This window comes from Plecotus auritus, assembly GCF_963455305.1.
Source record: "Plecotus auritus genome assembly, chromosome: 4".
In the NCBI taxonomy this organism is placed as follows: Eukaryota; Metazoa; Chordata; class Mammalia; order Chiroptera; family Vespertilionidae; genus Plecotus; species Plecotus auritus.
Window position 1 is genome coordinate 137,672,165 of NC_137775.1, and position 16,969 is coordinate 137,689,133.

Here is a 16,969-nt window from a genome sequence, read left to right on the forward strand (position 1 = left end):
TTCTTATGTGAATCATGCTTTTTGGTGTTTAGTATAAGAACTCTTCCTAGCCCTAGATCTTGAATAGTATCTCCTAAACTTTATATTTTTATGCATATATATATATGTGTGTGTGTATATATATATATAATTTTTATATTAGATGTGACATTTAGGTTGAGGTTCAACTTTTTGCCTATGTACATCCAGTTGGCCCAACACCACCTGTTGAAAGGCTATTCTTTTTCCACTGTGTTGCTCTTGCACCTTTGCAGAAATCAGTTGGGCATATTTGTGGGATGCCTAGTCTTTCTAAACATCAAAGTGTTCCTTTTTTTCCCCTTAGTCTTCAGCTCCACTTTGGCATAGCTCAACTTTGTCATTTTTGAACTGTGGTTCCCTGAATAAGATATCTAATTTCTCTGGGCTTCACTCTCTTCCTCTGAAAATATTGAGATAATTACAGCTTCAACCTCATAGTTTGCTGTGACACTTGATTGAAATAATACATGTAAAATGCTTAGTACAGTGCCTGGCACATAGTAAGCATTTATGCAATTAAGCTCTTATCAGCATTATAATTAGAATGCAAAGAAAAATCATGTGGGCACTATTTTGTGTGTATGTGTAGATCTACACCTTTGTGTGTCAAAGTATCTCTTGTGGGTTTCTGTCTTTTTGTTTTCTTTGTTGGTATTCATCACATTTGCTTGAAAAATCCATGATGTCAGGCACATATTTTCTGAATAATGGAATCAATAAATAACCAGAGAACCAAAGCAGCATAAAATATTACTAGAGACTTAGGATTGTTAAGTGTCTGGGTTAACATATTTCCTGGGGAACATTATCAGACACTATCCTCAGAGATAAAAGATATAACTTAGATCTCAGAAAGAAGGATGTTGAGTGGCATTTGGGCACAGTTAGAATGTGATATACTTGGTCTCTAAACTGACTTTTTCTTTTTTCAGAACCATCTACAAGCAAAGATTACAAATAATAATTATATGGACCCTGACAACCTCAGGTTTACAGATATCATAATCTTGGGAATGGACAAAGAACCTACTAATTTTGTCCTTAATGATACTGCCATTTCAAGCGTTAGCTACAATGCGTCAACGAAGGTGGGCAATTATTCCATCCTGCCATCCTGCTGGGCCCTTGCTGGAAGCTGACAGCCCTGAGATTCCTAGAGCCAGCTCTCTCTTGCTCTCTTGAGTTTGGAGGGGCACAGAGACACTGGCATGCTGGGAAATCGACCACACCCTCGGGAGGATACAGATAGAGAAACATGTGCTCGCTAAACACGAACCCCTGAACTTTGTCCCAGTGGGACTCTGAAAAAGACAGTCCTTTCAGTGAGACTCTGGTAGAAGGCAGTTCTTCTCTGGGCAAATTTAAAACTAGACATTCTGATCCCACATGTGATGCAGTTCTATACATTATTATTCAAACTATATTACTTGATACATTGGCCTCATTCTGGAAGGTATTTACACACTCACCCTCTCATTGAGTTAAACACCCACTTTGAGACACAGCTGATATTTTTCTTAGTGTTTTAAGCAATTTTCATATCATTATAGAAAATGAGTTAAATAAAACAGCAGGGGTAATCAGTTTTATCCTTGTTTAAAACTATATTTCTATTGATTTTAGAGAGGAAAGGATAAAGAGAGAAAGATAGAAACATTGAATTGGCTGCCTCCTGCATGCCCCACATTGGGGATCCGGGCACCTATTGAGCCAAGCTGTTTGGGTGGTTTTGTCCTTATTGAATGAGTCCCTTACATGGTAATCTCAGACAAAAGATTCCAATTATTAGTTGAGTATTTCAAGTGCTGGGGAATTCCCTATTTCGTAGGGAGGCCTCCTTCCATTTAGACAACACATATACCCAAGGATACGAGCTTGGGTTCTAAAGTTAGGCTGAATGGGATTCCAATCCTAGCTCTACCATCCCTTAGCTGTAAGATCTTGGGCAAAGCACTAAACCTCTGAACATCAGTTTTCTATTTTGTGAAATGGAGATAGCCATATTTTTTGCAGCATAAGATTGCTTTATAGTATTAACAGAGGGAATGCATATAAAGTAGTTATCACAGTGCTCGGTCCATATACATGCTCAATAAAACTTAGCTATTATTATAATTGCCATCATTATTAAAATGTACAGGCATCACTCCCAGAAGGCAATTGCCCAGCAATGACAGCCCTCCCTGTGATTAGTACTCCTTGACATGATGGAAGCCTTTCTTATTCAGTATTCTATAGTGACTTGAGGTGAGAAGAGTTGGGAATGAGCCAAGTGCATTTTCCTGGCAGGGAGGTCAAAAGTCCCAGAGAAGAAACAATAATATTCCAACTATCCCATGACAAAGTGGTATTAGATGAAGGCTATCTTATGGCAAAGTGACATTACATGAAGGATATCACAAGGCAAAGTGGGATTGGATGAAAGGCTTCCCAACCATCAGAGAAGGACATTATCCGGGTGTCTCTATCTCTCCTCATTTGTCACTGTGGCCTCCTTTCTCATTCCTCAGGTGGTGAAAATCACTGATCTCAAGGGACTGGTACTGGGACAAGAGTTCTCCATTAGGTGGAATCTTTTGGTCAGTGACATAGAGAAGTTCAACTGCTACCCTGAGGAGCCCACTGCCTCCGAGGAGAAGTGCAAGCATCGGGGGTGCCTTTGGGAGGTAAGGATGAGGAGCAGATTACCTCAGTGAGCAGGAAGTTGTAAGAACTGACCCAGGAGGGATTAGGCATCTAGAAACATTTTCCAAACATTGCTGGGTTGGATGGGAATCATTCTTCAGAAAGAAAACAATACAGTGCCAACAGATGCATTGTTTTGTCAATGCTGAGTGGCAGGCAATCAGTATTTTCCTCAGATATCCTGAATGAGAAGAAACTCATTGCTATCCTGGCTCTCTCTTTTCTCTAACCTTCTTATTTTAAACCCCACTTTTAATGTTAACATAGCAACAATACATTGTGCATTGAGTATTTTAAGTGATTTTTTTAATCAATTAGAGTTCAGGCAGGAAGGTAGGTATGAGTCTTCCTCTCCATTTGAAAAATAGAGAGAATAAAAGCCAGAGAAAAGAGAAAATAAGTGATTTCCTTAATGTCACAATGGGGGCAACTATCCCATGGCAAAGTGGTATAGTTTGGGGACCTTTGGAGCAGAACCCTGCCTTAGGATTCCAGTCTCCAGATCAAGCTACCTGCTGACCCTTCACTACTCACCTGTTATAGGTAACCCCCAAAAATGTATACACACTTTGAATAATTATTCATCCCAATGGGTTAAATCTGAAAAGAAGGAAACATTGGAATGAATAATTATTCTAAGTGTTTATATATTTTTTGGGGACACCCTATATCATTTCAGTGTTTTGAGAGCTGAAGTTCAAAATCAAGGTGTTAGCAGGGTTGGCTCCTTTTGAGGGCTGTGAGGGACAATTGGTTCCATGTTTCTCTCCTAACTTCTGGTGGTTTCCTGGCAATCATTGGTATTCCTTGGCTTATAAAAATGTCACCCCAATTTCTGCCTTCATCTTTACATGGTGTTCTTTCCCCAGCACATATCTATCTCTGTGTCCAAATTTCCCTATTTAATAAGGACACCAGTTAATATTGGATTAGGCCCACCTTAATGACCTCATTTAACTAGGTCATCTGAAAAGATCCTGTATCCAAATAAGCTACCAGGTGTTAGGACTTAACATCTTTTGGGGGGAACATAATTGAACCCATAATAATGGGCACAGTGTCAGAGACTTAGTCTGTGTTAACCAACTTTTTTAGAAATCAGAGTGTGGTGTTGGAGGCTGACTGAGAATTCCTCCTCTCATTGCAGAACACAGTTGTTCCTGGTGTGCCCACCTGTTTCTATGACACCATCCCTAAGTATGCTGCCAGTAATATTCAGTATTTTCCCACTGGCATCACCACAGACCTTACCTACCTGACAGTCCCTGAGTCAGCGGGAGCAGCAGCACCATCACCAGGGAGCACACGACCTTCACCTGCAACAGCAGCCACCACCTCTGACCCTCTCTCTGCAGAGATCAGCTCCCTTAGGCTCAGTGTGATCTACCACACAGAAAGCATGCTGCAGTTCAAGGTAATGCCTGTGTTGCAGATTCTGGTCCTCAGCATGGAGTTTTTGTGAGATGGAAATTATTGAAACATCTTTTAGTCCAAATCCCTCATTTCAGAGTTGAGGATGCTGAAGTCCAGAGATGTAGAGGCCAGAAAGTCAGGAGATAGTAGAGTCGGGTGTGGCCTTAGATCCACCAGGGTTGTCCATGTCCTATAGTGAAGGGTTCTCTAAGTCAGAAAGATCCTCAAAGGATCACTCCTTAGCCCTGAGAACAATGTGTCTGCTTTTTGGTAAACTCATATGGGTGCCATTGATTTATTTCCAACATTACAGTTATTTCTCTAGCAGTTGATACTTCAGCTTAACATGCATCAGAATCACTTGTAGCTCTTGTTAAAAGACATTGCTGGTCCTCATGCCCAGGGTTTCCAAGAATTAGTATTTCTAATGAATTCCCAAGTGATGCTGGCGCTGCAAATTAAGAAGCCACACTTTGAGAATCACCACTCTACTAAAATAGAAATATGATGTGAGCCACATATGTTTTCTAATAACCATATTTTAAAAAAAGGTATTGAAAAATTAGGTGAAATGGATTTTAATAGCATTTTATTTTACCAAGGTGCTCAAATGTTATCAGTTCATCATGTAATACAAATACAATTATTGAGATACTTTAGAATATTATGGTCAGATTAAATCTTCAAATTTTGCTGTGTATTTTGCATTTATAGTGAGTTTCAGCTCAGACTAGCACATTTCAAGGCTTAAGGGCCACACATAGCTAGTGGGTACCACCTTGGACAGCTCACTCTAATTGCTTTTCACATTTCATTGTTGGGCGAATCACCACAGCAACCCTGTTAGGTTGGTAGAAACGAGTGGTTTGTACAAAGGAACAATCTTAGGATTGAAAAAGCTGAGCAGCAACTGGAAGCTCAACTAGTAAGAAGATCTCATAGTGCATATGAAAACTCAGTTCTCCAATTTCTAACATACATACATATGCTCACTCATAGTCTTACACAGTTATGTGCACATACTATTCACATACCGCACTCATAAACACACATGCACACGTTTGTTCTATGAGATTCTATACCCTTAAATTACAAATTCCTTAGAGGTAGTGCCCTCCCTGGCTTTGATGGGTATTGTTGAGGGTTGTTTTTTTTTCCAGTTCAGAATCTGTGTTGGGCACAGCGGGTGGGTAAGCCTCACATCTATTTGCTTTGGGATATTTGATGCTTCCTGATGGGAACTGAACTTTGAGCTGGTATGAGAGGGTTTAGATTTGAGATTCCATCAGAAAGTCTCCTTCTTTCTCATTGTCAGATCTATGATCCCACTAATAAAAGGTACGAGGTCCCAGTGCCTCTGAACACCCCTTCCTCTCCTGTTGGCTCACCTGAAAACTGTCTGTATGATGTCAGGATTCAAAGCAATCCTTTTGGGATCCAGATTCAACGAAAAAGCTCCAGCACGGTGATGTAAGCACTATTTATTTGGTTCTAATTAGAGTGGTTCTAGATCTAATTACAGTGGTTCTAATGAATGCAAGTGAAATATTAACCCTCGACACTCTACGCGTGTGTTTGTTTGTTTTTAAACAAAGAGGATATCTATTCTCCCCCTCCCACTTCAATGGGGATTTCATTTCTTATTAGTCATTAGCTCAACAAGATCAATTAATCAATCAAAGGCTTAAAAATACTAAGTGTTGCTTGATTTCAGAAAAATGCATATTTTACTCATTGTTCTTGTTAAATAGAACAGAAAACTCTACATGCATCATTAAGAAATAATAACAGAAGAGCCAGGAGAGCGGGGCAAGGGGTAGTAAGGAGAGAGAAATGGTGTCTTGCAGTCTTCACTGCTATTGACACTATAGACTTAAAGCCTTTTCACAATGTTAAGCATGAAAGGAATTGCCACCTCTCATCCCTGACCTGCTGCTGAATGGCATGAACAGCAGGTCTGGATTTGCCTGGGGCTGAAGCCCCCCATCCTATTAGAAGCTGTCACCTGTGTGTGCACATGTGGACAGCCTTCGGCTCTCTTTGACTATGTCTCTGATTTTCTGTCTGTTGGCTTCCTTTGTAAGAAGTTCTTTGGCCAATCCAGAGAAGTCATTCTGAGTTTCACACTTTTCTATTGGAAAACTTGCTCAGACCTTATTCATTGGTTCAGGCTGATGTACCAGGCAACAAGAACTAGAAATAAAGAGATGAGTGAGACTCTTAAGGGCCAATTAATCAGAAAAGGAGTTGCCAGTCTTGCAATCCACAGAATAAAAATGCAAACACAGAGCTGTGGTAGTGAGTCATGGCCATTCTTATGACCTGGGTCATCTCACAGCATTTGAACCTGGATCCAGGTGTGCAATCATTCAGGAGGCTTCTGAATCAACTAGATATCCGAACTGTATTCCCTGTTTGCTCCGGCCTGTGATCAGCTCCACTCAAAGGTATCCTCTGTGTTGCAGTTGGGATTCTCAGCTCCCGGGCTTCACCTTCAACGACATGTTCCTTTCCATTTCTACTCGCCTCCCCTCTGAGAACATCTATGGCTTCGGGGAAACTGAACACACAACTTTCAGAAGAAACATTAGCTGGAACACGTGGGGAATATTTGCTCGAGATGAGCCACCAGCGGTAAGCACAGAATAGTAAGATTATCCTTCAGTTGCTCTCTGTGTAAATTTATTTTAATCCACATATGTACCCTATTCTTCAACTTCAGCTTATGTTGATAAATTCTGCTCTCAAATGAAATAGGCCACATGTTATATAATGTCCTTCTGTCCCTAAATGTCCTCTAATCTTTTAGAAAATATATATAGGGTGGGGCAAAAGTAGGTTTATAGGTGGGTTATATGTAAAATAATACAATAATGAACAAATAATAATACAAGTGTAAACTCTGTGTTTATATGCTCACAACTGTAAATCTACTTTTGCCCCACTCGTGTGTGTGTGTGTATATATTATTCACATACACATAAATTCCATGTGGACTATGAATTTTATTTATTTCATAAACTTTTATTTAATATACTCTATGTGTCAGACACACATAGAATAAGACACTGTCTTATTTAATAAAACGCCGTCTTTGTCCTCTAGAGGCTTGTAGACTAATGAGAGAGATGCAGAAATGATAACAATGCAGTCAGTGCTATCTTAGAATTATCTATACATGTAAAAGTCTAGTGACCGAATGGCAGAATGGCCGGAATGACCAGTTGCTATGATGGACACTGCAGCAGCCAACCGGCCTGATCCAGCTGATCCAGGCCCCAATTGCCTCCCCCCTGCCCCTCCCTGCCAACCTCCTGCAGCCCCTCCCCCAGCCAGCCCCACCCCCAATCAGGCCCCCCACCTCAATCGGGGGCAGGGCTGGTCGGCCAACCGCCCATGGCCCTTCTCTCTGGCTGGATGGCCCCCCCATGGGCCCCGATGGGGGGCTGGCTGGCCAACATCCCAGGGTCCCTACCCCCAGCCAGCCGGCTGGCCCCCCAATAGGCCTCAATTACTGGCCAGGCCGAGGGACCACACCCATGCACAAATTTGTGCACCGGGCCTCTAGCGTAATAATAAACAGGGAGAGCATGGAGGGGGATGGCACTTAGCTTTTTACTTGGGATAGAAGGAAAGGTCAAGGAATTTTTCATAAAGGACATGACATTGTGCTAAATCTTCAGTGTTGAATAGGAGTTGACTGTTTGAGTTATGAGGTAGACAGAATTTCTTGGATTTTCTCTTTTTGTTACTCATCTACTCCTCCTATGACTCTCCCAGTACAAGAAGAATTCCTATGGTGTCCACCCCTACTACATGGGACTGGAGGAGGATGGCAATGCCCATGGAGTGCTTCTGCTAAACAGTAATGCCATGGGTAAGATAAAGACAGTTTTCCCACAACCACTTTATCAGAATCTGGAATATCAATAGAAATAGAAAGTTCATGGCCAGGGAAATGGGACACATACCCAACCTTTCATTTATTAATGTATCCATGATTTATTGAAATCTCTAGGCCAGGTATTGGGAGTAAAATTTTGACTAAACATGGTCCCTACTTTGGTATGACCTTGTTTGACTGTGCCACTTTAATTCCCTTTCACAGAACATTATAAAAGGTTGAGATTGAGATTATGTTTGGGGTACCTGAAAATCCATCTCTGATTCCACAGCATGAAAGAAGACTTTCCAGAGGAGGTGGGCACTAAAGGAAGAGAGTGAAAATAGCAAATATTAGGGCAGAGTCCCTGTCTGGGTAATTTATAGTTCTCAAGATGCTCTTCATGTTTGTCTGTATGTGTGTGTGTGTGTTTGTGTGTGTGTGTGTGTGTTTTTTAACAGATGTGACATTCCAGCCTACTCCTGCCCTGACATACCGCACCACAGGAGGGATTTTGGACTTTTATGTAGTTTTGGGGCCAACTCCTGAGCTTGTAACTCAGCAATACACAGAGGTCAGAATTCATTGTATTCATTAATTAACCACCCAAGCTTATTGGATATTGCACATTCTTAGCACTGAGAAAGGCCAATTTTATTTTTTACTAGAGGCCTAGTGCATGAAATTTGTGCACTGGTAGGGTCCCTAGCAGCTGCTAGCTGCCAGCCAGGTACTCCCTACCCCCCTCACCCCCCCCCCCCCCCCGGCTGCCTGCCGCTGCCACCACCGCTGCTGGCTGGCACTTCCCCCCCTTCCCCTGGCCATTCCCGCACCCTGGTCGAACTCCCGGACAACTCCCAGTCGAGGGGACAATTTGCATACTACAATTTTATTATATAGAATGGTCCTTGAGTATTCCTACTACATTATCACTATCTTTTCTGAGAGTAGGGTTTTAGTGTTAAGGGATATTGATATCCCATATGTCTCTTAATTATCTGCTATAAAGCCTTTCTAAGAATCTCTAATCAGTAATAACTACTGAATTTTCAGGTTTCTTAGAGTGGAAGCTCTAGAATGTAGAGAGACTTTCTATCATTCTGCATCCCCATGATTATTCCACATTTACTTGACTTTTTTATTTTTCTGTAATGAGACCTCTTAGATCAGACAGGCAGTAAGTAGAAGTGCTGAAGTTATTTCAAGCATAAGCCAACTGTCTTTTTTTCACCCTAATAATCTTCTTGGATCCATTTTTCTTTTTTATTCTAGTTGATTGGTCGGCCAGCAATGATTTCGTACTGGGCCTTGGGATTCCAGCTGAGTCGCTATGGATACCAGAATGATACTGAAATCTCCAATTTGTATGATGAAATGGTGGAAGCCCAGATTCCCTATGTATGAAGCCTTCACCCTGCCTGTGGTTTAATTAGTTATGGGAATTTATGGCTAATTATAAATTGAAAACATCTTCATAGGCATTACTGATGACTACTTCAGTACAAAGAAAATGTAGCTATGGAGCTAATCTTATATGGAAACATTGCTTTAAATTTAAGTCACGGTACCCTTTTTAAATCAAGTGTTCAAAATTGAGGGGCATACATTCATCAGAAGTTAGCAGAGGATATTGTTACTTACTACCTCTTGCCAGAAATATCCTACAGTAGCCATCGTTAGTCATAAGCCATGACTTTGGAGACTTCTAAGAGAGAATCATATCAAGATTACGACAATTTTAGAAGACTATACTGTGATTATTTTTGGAGAGGGTGGATATAAAGTGACAATATAAAAAAAAAGGAGTTAAATTCAAGCCTTCGCTTTGACTTAACTACAAATATTCATATGTATTTCCCACAATGAAACGTAGCCCCTAGAAGTGCAAACAGTTAAAGTCAACAAACAGAATTCCACACATAACATGCTCATTCTTTCTTACAATAGTCAAATTCTCATCACACATTTTTTTTTCTCTGCTTTTAACTCACCTCCTGAGATTTGGAGGACAATTAATGATTAGATTATGAGAATAAATTATTACAATGTCCTCATCAAAGATAATTTGAAACATTCACCCAGACTTACTTTTTCTTTTCAGATATGATTATGCTAGATATTACTAAATATAAATTAGAAAAGATAGGGAAATGAAAAGATGAAAAAATTCCATAGACATATCTTTCCAAAGCAACCAATGTCAATAATATGTTGGTTCATTCTTTTCTAAGTTTTGGCTTATGCACAAGTCTCTGCTCCCTCAAACAAGTTTTACCTAGAGTCTTAAGACAATTCAGGTGATTATCATCTTTAAGCTAAAAAGAAACATCTCTTGTTTCAACTGAATATTAACCACATAGCCACCATTCAACAATCTTGAATTGGGTACATTTCATATGCAGAAACCTAGGTTGGTTGGCATTGTATTGAGAAAAGGGAAGACAAGCTTTTCATCTCAAAGACCATCCAGACAATTGGGGATGGTGGAAATAGTATATACATTTTGGAATGTTATAAAATAATGTAGTTCTTAAATGTGAATAAGTTCAGTCAGGTTTACTGGAGGAAAAAAGAGAAAACAGGTATACAGTCTTTTTTATTTCTCCGGGAAGTCTGCTTTCTAACCTTGAACATTTAACTAGCACTTTTTTTTTATAGGCTTACCATGTTTGAGATTTGAAGAGTGGAAAAGACATGAATTGAGGGAAGAAAAGGGGAGAGAATTCCAGTTTGTGTGTGTGGGAGTGGTAGAAGCAGAAAAAATGAGAACAGGTGATCTGTATGCAAGAATCAGATAACAAATTTAATCAGCAGAATTGACAAGTGGGTCTAGGGGAGTAATGAGGTAATTTTGGAGGGACCTGGGCTGGGGTCTACAAGCAGCAGACCTGGAGCCTGGCAGAGCAGTATGTGTGTCCTGAGGTTACTGTTGCAGGACCCCCAACACCTTGCTTGCCCTTCCTGTAGGATGTTCAGCATGTAGACATCGATTACATGGACCGGAAGCTGGACTTCACCCTCAGCACCAGCTTTCAAAACCTTAGTGTGCTGATGGAACGAATGAAGAAAAATGGCATGAGATTTGTCCTCGTTCTGGTAAGTATTTAGAAATATTAAATCTCATTTTCTGTGTCCATGTTTTAAAAATAACACCATTGAAGGAAATGATATGAAGAGTATAGGACAATTCCCTGTACATTTTTGCCACTTCCTGTGGATCTATAATTACTTTTTTAAGTTTGAAAAAGCAAATAAAGGAGGAAAAACAAAATAAGAAAGGCTTTTTAAAAGATGGTGTTTTACAATCTTTATTTTTCATGACTGAGTATAATTTATTGTTACTGTTCTCTTGGTAGAATTAGAACTGTGGGCTAAAACACTGAATATAGCAACAACAACAAAAGTCTCACTATTTCAGGCTGTGCCTTAGAATAGCTGTATCTTAGTTTTGCCTTTACTGTGGGGTTTTCAAAACCTGTTTTGTCATCACCCAGCAATGGTGAGGCTCAGGGGACTTATTACTTCTTAATTAAACTCACAAACAACCTAGTGAAGATCCAGAGGACCAATTTATTATTTTACATTTGTAAGTTAAATGCAGAAGTAGTTACCTGCAAATGGTCCTCTCTTATAGCTTCCAAAAATTAGAGAATTATTTGCTGACTTTTGTTTGTTGGTTCATTCATTCATTCATTCATTCAAGTATTTGTTAAGCCCTGGGTTTTTGAAAATTACCATTATAAAAGGTGTGTGTGTGTGTCTTGCAATCTAAATTTATTAAGAAGACAATGTCCTCATAGGGATTATATTATACCAGAGGCCTGATGCACAAAATTCGTGCATGGGTAGGGTCCCTAGGCCTGGCTGGTGATCAGGGCCAATCTGCGGAGTGATCAGCGGGTTGATTGGGGTGGGGGGGTGCTCCTCTGGTACCCACCTTGGCTGGCCTGGGGCCTGCGGGCTGGGGGCAGCTCCTGCATTGAGCGTCTGCCCCCTGATGGTCAGTGCACATCATAGCAACTGGTTGTTCTGCCAGTCGGTTGATTTGCATATTAGGCTTTTATTATATAGGATTGGAGGAATCCAACCAATTAATAAACATTAAAAATATAATATTGGGTAGTAATGATTTATATGACAGTTGTGAGATAGGATACTATTATAGAAAGTAATTGGGACAGGTAAAGGATGAGGTTAATGGGAAGGCCACTTTAGATGGACAGTCTGGCCACAGTATAGAAGAAAGAAGTTTCACATTTGTAGGGAATATTGCTATGACACTGTTCAAATACAGTAAATTGCCTTTCTCTATGTGAGGGTAATGTCTTGTTAACCTAGTTTCTCACCAGGAATTTTTTTTCAAACATTAGCATGCTTTTTTTTCCCTTGGGAATTTTATAGAGAAACATCAATATATTCTTTTACTCTCAACTACTCAATAGACATAGGCAAATTATCCTGGGTTGTATTTTTGTTTGTTTGTCTATTTTGAAGTTCACCATTTCTTTCTGTACCATAAATTGTTAACATTTTGGAGATAATTTTTCTTGGAAATATTTTTCTCATGTTTTCTGTTTTAAATCCTTTTGTTGCAGAATCCAGCCATTTCTGGCAATGAGACCAAGTATCTCCCATTCACCACAGGGCAGAAAAACAATGTATTCATCAAATGGCCTGACAGCAATGACATTGTCTGGGGAGAGGTAAGGATTGGGAGGAGATGCCTGTAATTAATCAACATCACAATATCTTGATTGAAAGAGGCTCTTCATAAGTCTTGGCAAAATGTATTGGGTAATTTATAAATTATGAATGAGTAGAAATCTGTCTGATACTGATTACTTAAATGATCATTCATGAGACCAAGGTCAAAGGTCTAATCCTCTATCAGTGAGTTTTGTTTTATTGCCTGGAAATATTCTGTTGTCCCACCCCTTATGTATGCCAGCTGGTCATTTAACACACATAAATAATCCCTTTGAGAATGGCTCTAAAATCTGTGTCTCCCAGTCACCCATACCCAAGATGTGTACTTATCTTTGGCCTATGATGCTTAATCAGCCATCATATTTAAATGAAATCACTAGATCTTATGTATTATCCTCCTTCTTTTATCTCCTTTAATTCCTTTTTGGGCTCCAGTTGTTTGGTTTATGGCAACAAGATTCGAGGTGAACTTCCTGACTCCAGGTGACAGGAGCTCTCAGCCAGGATTCAGACTTTGCTCAGTAATTACACTGTGCTACTTTCTCTTGCTCTGGGGACTTGCGATGCTCACTGTGCCTTTGCTTGTTGCATTCTCAGCTCACCCAAATAGTGAGGCCAGCTCAAACATTGCCTCTTGTGAAGCATTCGCTGCCCAGTTTAGCTCTCGCTGTCCCTTCCTTTTCCATATTGTTGCCTGTAGAGGAAACCCCATACAACTTAGCACTTATGTTCCATCTTTGAACTCTTAGAAAACAAGGACTGTTTCTTACTTAAATACAAGTAGATACAGACCATAGAAGAGTGCCTGGCATAAAGAAGTGCTCAATAAGTGTTTCCCAAATGAATGAATTAATATATGTAGTTAATGCCCTTCTAATTATAGATGAAAGTGGTTGATAATATGGATTTCCTTTTTGTTGTTGTTATCTGACTTTTTTTTATAATATGGATTTCTTAATGCTACATACACTTGGGATTCCCAATAAGTCATGATGCTGCTTAAAAGTATTGAGGCTAAGTTAATGGGTTGTGAATGGAAATTGAACTTATTTCTCTAGAGTCACATTTCATATTTGTTATTTATAAAGGGAATATTGTACAGGTCCAGGGCAAACATATCAGAGAGCTGAGTAATCATTTGAAAGGTGATTGATCATTAAGTTCAAAAATGAAATTTTGATAACTTATGAAATGTGTCAAGAGACCCAGCCTACTTCCATCTAACAGAATTTCATACATTCAGAAGTTAGAATTTAATGGCAAGGGTCCCCAAGAGTTTTATTGAGAAGCATGTCATCAGAATCTAACATGTGAAACAGCTGATTGTCTACATGTGATGCCTTTTAAAGGTTTTAAGTTTTTATTTTATTTTATGTTAATAGTTGACAGTATTGCGGATATCCTTCCTCCCCCCATGGCTCCCCTCCTCTCTGCCCCAGTCCCACCTCAGGCCTTCCCCACACTATTTGTTGTATGTGTCCATAGGTTATGCATATATATTCTTCGGTTAATCTCTTCCTGTACCCCCACCTCTCCCTCCTCTGAGATCTGTCAGTCTATTCCATGCATCCGTGTCTCTGGATCTATTTTTTTTATCAGTTTATTTTGTTCATTAGATTCCACTTAGGAATGAGTTCATGTGATACTTGTCTTTCTCTGACTGGCTTATTTCGCTTAACATAATAATCTCCAGGTCCATCCATGCTGTTGCAAATGGTAAGAGATCCTTCTTTTTTTTTACAGCCACATAGTATTCCATTGTGTAAATGCACCACAGCTTTTTTATCCATTCACCTACTGATGGGAACTTGGCTGTTTCTAGATCTTAGCTATTGTAAATAATGCTGCTGTGAACATAAGGGTGCATATCTTCTTTCTGATTGGTGTTTCAGGATTCTTAGGATATATTCCCAGAAGTGGGATCATTGGGTCAAAAGGCAGTTCCATTTTTAATTTTTTGAGACACTACATACTGTTTTCCACAGTGATTGCACAAGTCTGCATTCCCACCAGCAGTGTACTAGGGTTTCTTTTCCCCATATCCTCGCCAGCATTTGTTGTTTGTTGATTTATTGATTATAGCCATTCTGGCAGGTGTGAGATGATTCCTCATTGTAGTTTTAATTTGCATCTCTCTGTTGATTAGTGATGTCAAGCATTTTTTCATATGTCTATTGTAATTGGTTGAGTGTGTTTGTCACCTGGTTATTCTTGGCAGAAAAAAAAGATCCTCAAATGGAAACTTCAATAAGCAACTAAAGTAGAAATGTGTAGTAGGAAATCATAAGTGAAATATCTTTATGTGTATGCCTTTAATGGGTTGCTTTGTTTGAATCTCATGTTGCTTGAGAAATAACAAGAGTCTAGAATATTTTCACTGAAGAGGTTATGAATAGACTGAGTTTCAATGAATTGTCCACATGTAAACCAGTTAAAAGGAGTAATGTCTTTCATCTCGGCACTTGATGACACATCAGCTCACTTTCCCTGGATGGCTGGTCTCCTTCATTTGACCAATGTAGAAAAAACATCTGCAGCTCTAAAGTTTCATAGTTAGACACTGACAGTTAACTTCCCAGTTCATATGATTGAATGTCCAGTCATAAAATGAACCCCCTGGTTTAAAAAAGACTTAAGACTATCTAGCCTTCTAGGCAAATTAAGATTGAAATCAGCCTCCCCTGATCTCTTTGTGTCCACAGTAAATTCTGTGAAGCAGCAGCAGAAATGGGTTAGGTCTCACAGTGTGTGTGGTGGGGGGAATACCTTGCACAAGCACCCGCTCACCCCCACTTCCTGGTCCCCTGTCCTGAACAGGCTGAGACCTAGTGTGAGAGTCTGTGTTACTTTTCCAGCTGTACAAAGCCCACATCGCTTATCCTGACTTCCTGCGTAACAGCACAGCTGCTTGGTGGAAGGAAAAAATAAAAGAGCTCTACACAAACCCTCAAGAGCCAAAGAAGAGCTTGAAGTTCGATGGACTGTGGATCGTAAGTGCATCCTTAGTGGGTTTTCTTTGGAAATGCTAGAAGTACAAGCATGAGGAGGCAATTCAGAAACTAGCAAAGCAGGTAGCTAGGGCTGGAGGATTGAAAGAGAGTGATGCTGGTACAGAATGGAGGTGCTTGGACCACCAAGAGGAGCAGAGGGAGTTGTAGATCTGCCCAGGGACATATTGGGTAAAGGAAGTTGGAAATTAATGGGGAGACGTGCCACCACTGGAGATGATGTCAGATAAAAAGGCACAAATATCCTGTCTTCTTTTAGCTCCCATCCTCTAATCTCTTGCCACTGCCTTCCATTGGCCAAATCTCCCCAGAAGCCAACAGTAAGGGAGCCTGAGAGACCCATCCGTGATACAGCAGACCTGGGGGCGAGAAGACCTGAATCTGAGGTGAAATAGATGCTCACACAGTGCTGGTAGAGAGTCCTCCAAGGGAATGGCTCCAAAGGCCTGTTCAGATATTTGTTACACATGTCAGATGGGCATAAGGGCAGGGCTTCCTGAGATGTCTCTGGGACATGTGTCCAAAGGCTCTTCTATTTGTGTGTCTCGAGGGATGGGAGGCATAGCAGCATCCCAGTTTCCTTCCCCACAGAATCAATGAAGCAACCAGCTATGTGAGTGTTTAAATAAGATCCTTTTGGCTGTGACAGGAGCCAGTCTCTAGGAGGTCAGTTCTCCCGAGCCAAGGCCACTCTGTCTCCTCTGACATCACGAAATCTGTTTTGCTAATTCATTTCAGGACAAGAATGAGCCATCAAACGCTGTGGATGGATCTGTCAGGGGCTGCAGGGATAAAATTCTTAACAAGCCACCTTATATGCCACGTATGTAAAATGATTGCTTCCTTAAATTACTGTCCTGCTCAAAACCCTGAAAGTTTTCCTCTTGTTGTCAAAGTGAAGCCTTATGTTGGAGAGAGAAAACACTCTTAAACTTGAGATAAAATCCCAAATAGAATAACCTTGAATAAGTACAAATAAATAAATTATGGATCAAGCATAGAAATAATGACTTGATGTGGTATGAATGGTGCATCTGATTACATCGATAATTATGAATTGATTGCTAAACCTTTAAGTAACTCCCTACACACACACACACACACACACACACACACACACACACACACACTCTTTTGATTAGAGAATGAAACTCTAGTCCCTGCACTCTCTCTGCCTGTGTTCACAGACACTGATGAAGGGCATACCCAGGTTGTCCTATGGTACAAATAGCAATAGAGATTACAGGACCTG

At 40.2% G+C, this 16,969-nt stretch overlaps 1 protein-coding gene across 1 annotated transcript in view; it reads left to right on the top strand.

Moving 5' to 3' along the window:
• Nucleotides 1-16,969, top strand: part of MGAM2 (maltase-glucoamylase 2 (putative)) — a gene marked incomplete at both ends in the record, with an annotated part of 75,985 nt that overhangs the window by 37,055 nt on the left and 21,961 nt on the right. The window contains 13 exon segments of the mRNA XM_080665166.1: nt 954-1,109; nt 2,532-2,687; nt 3,854-4,120; nt 5,435-5,589; nt 6,585-6,753; nt 7,900-7,996; nt 8,464-8,576; nt 9,275-9,400; nt 10,970-11,098; nt 12,598-12,708; nt 12,711-12,728; nt 15,547-15,699; nt 16,456-16,540. Coding sequence (XP_080521292.1) covers nt 954-1,109; nt 2,532-2,687; nt 3,854-4,120; nt 5,435-5,589; nt 6,585-6,753; nt 7,900-7,996; nt 8,464-8,576; nt 9,275-9,400; nt 10,970-11,098; nt 12,598-12,708; nt 12,711-12,728; nt 15,547-15,699; nt 16,456-16,540 — 1,735 coding nt within the window.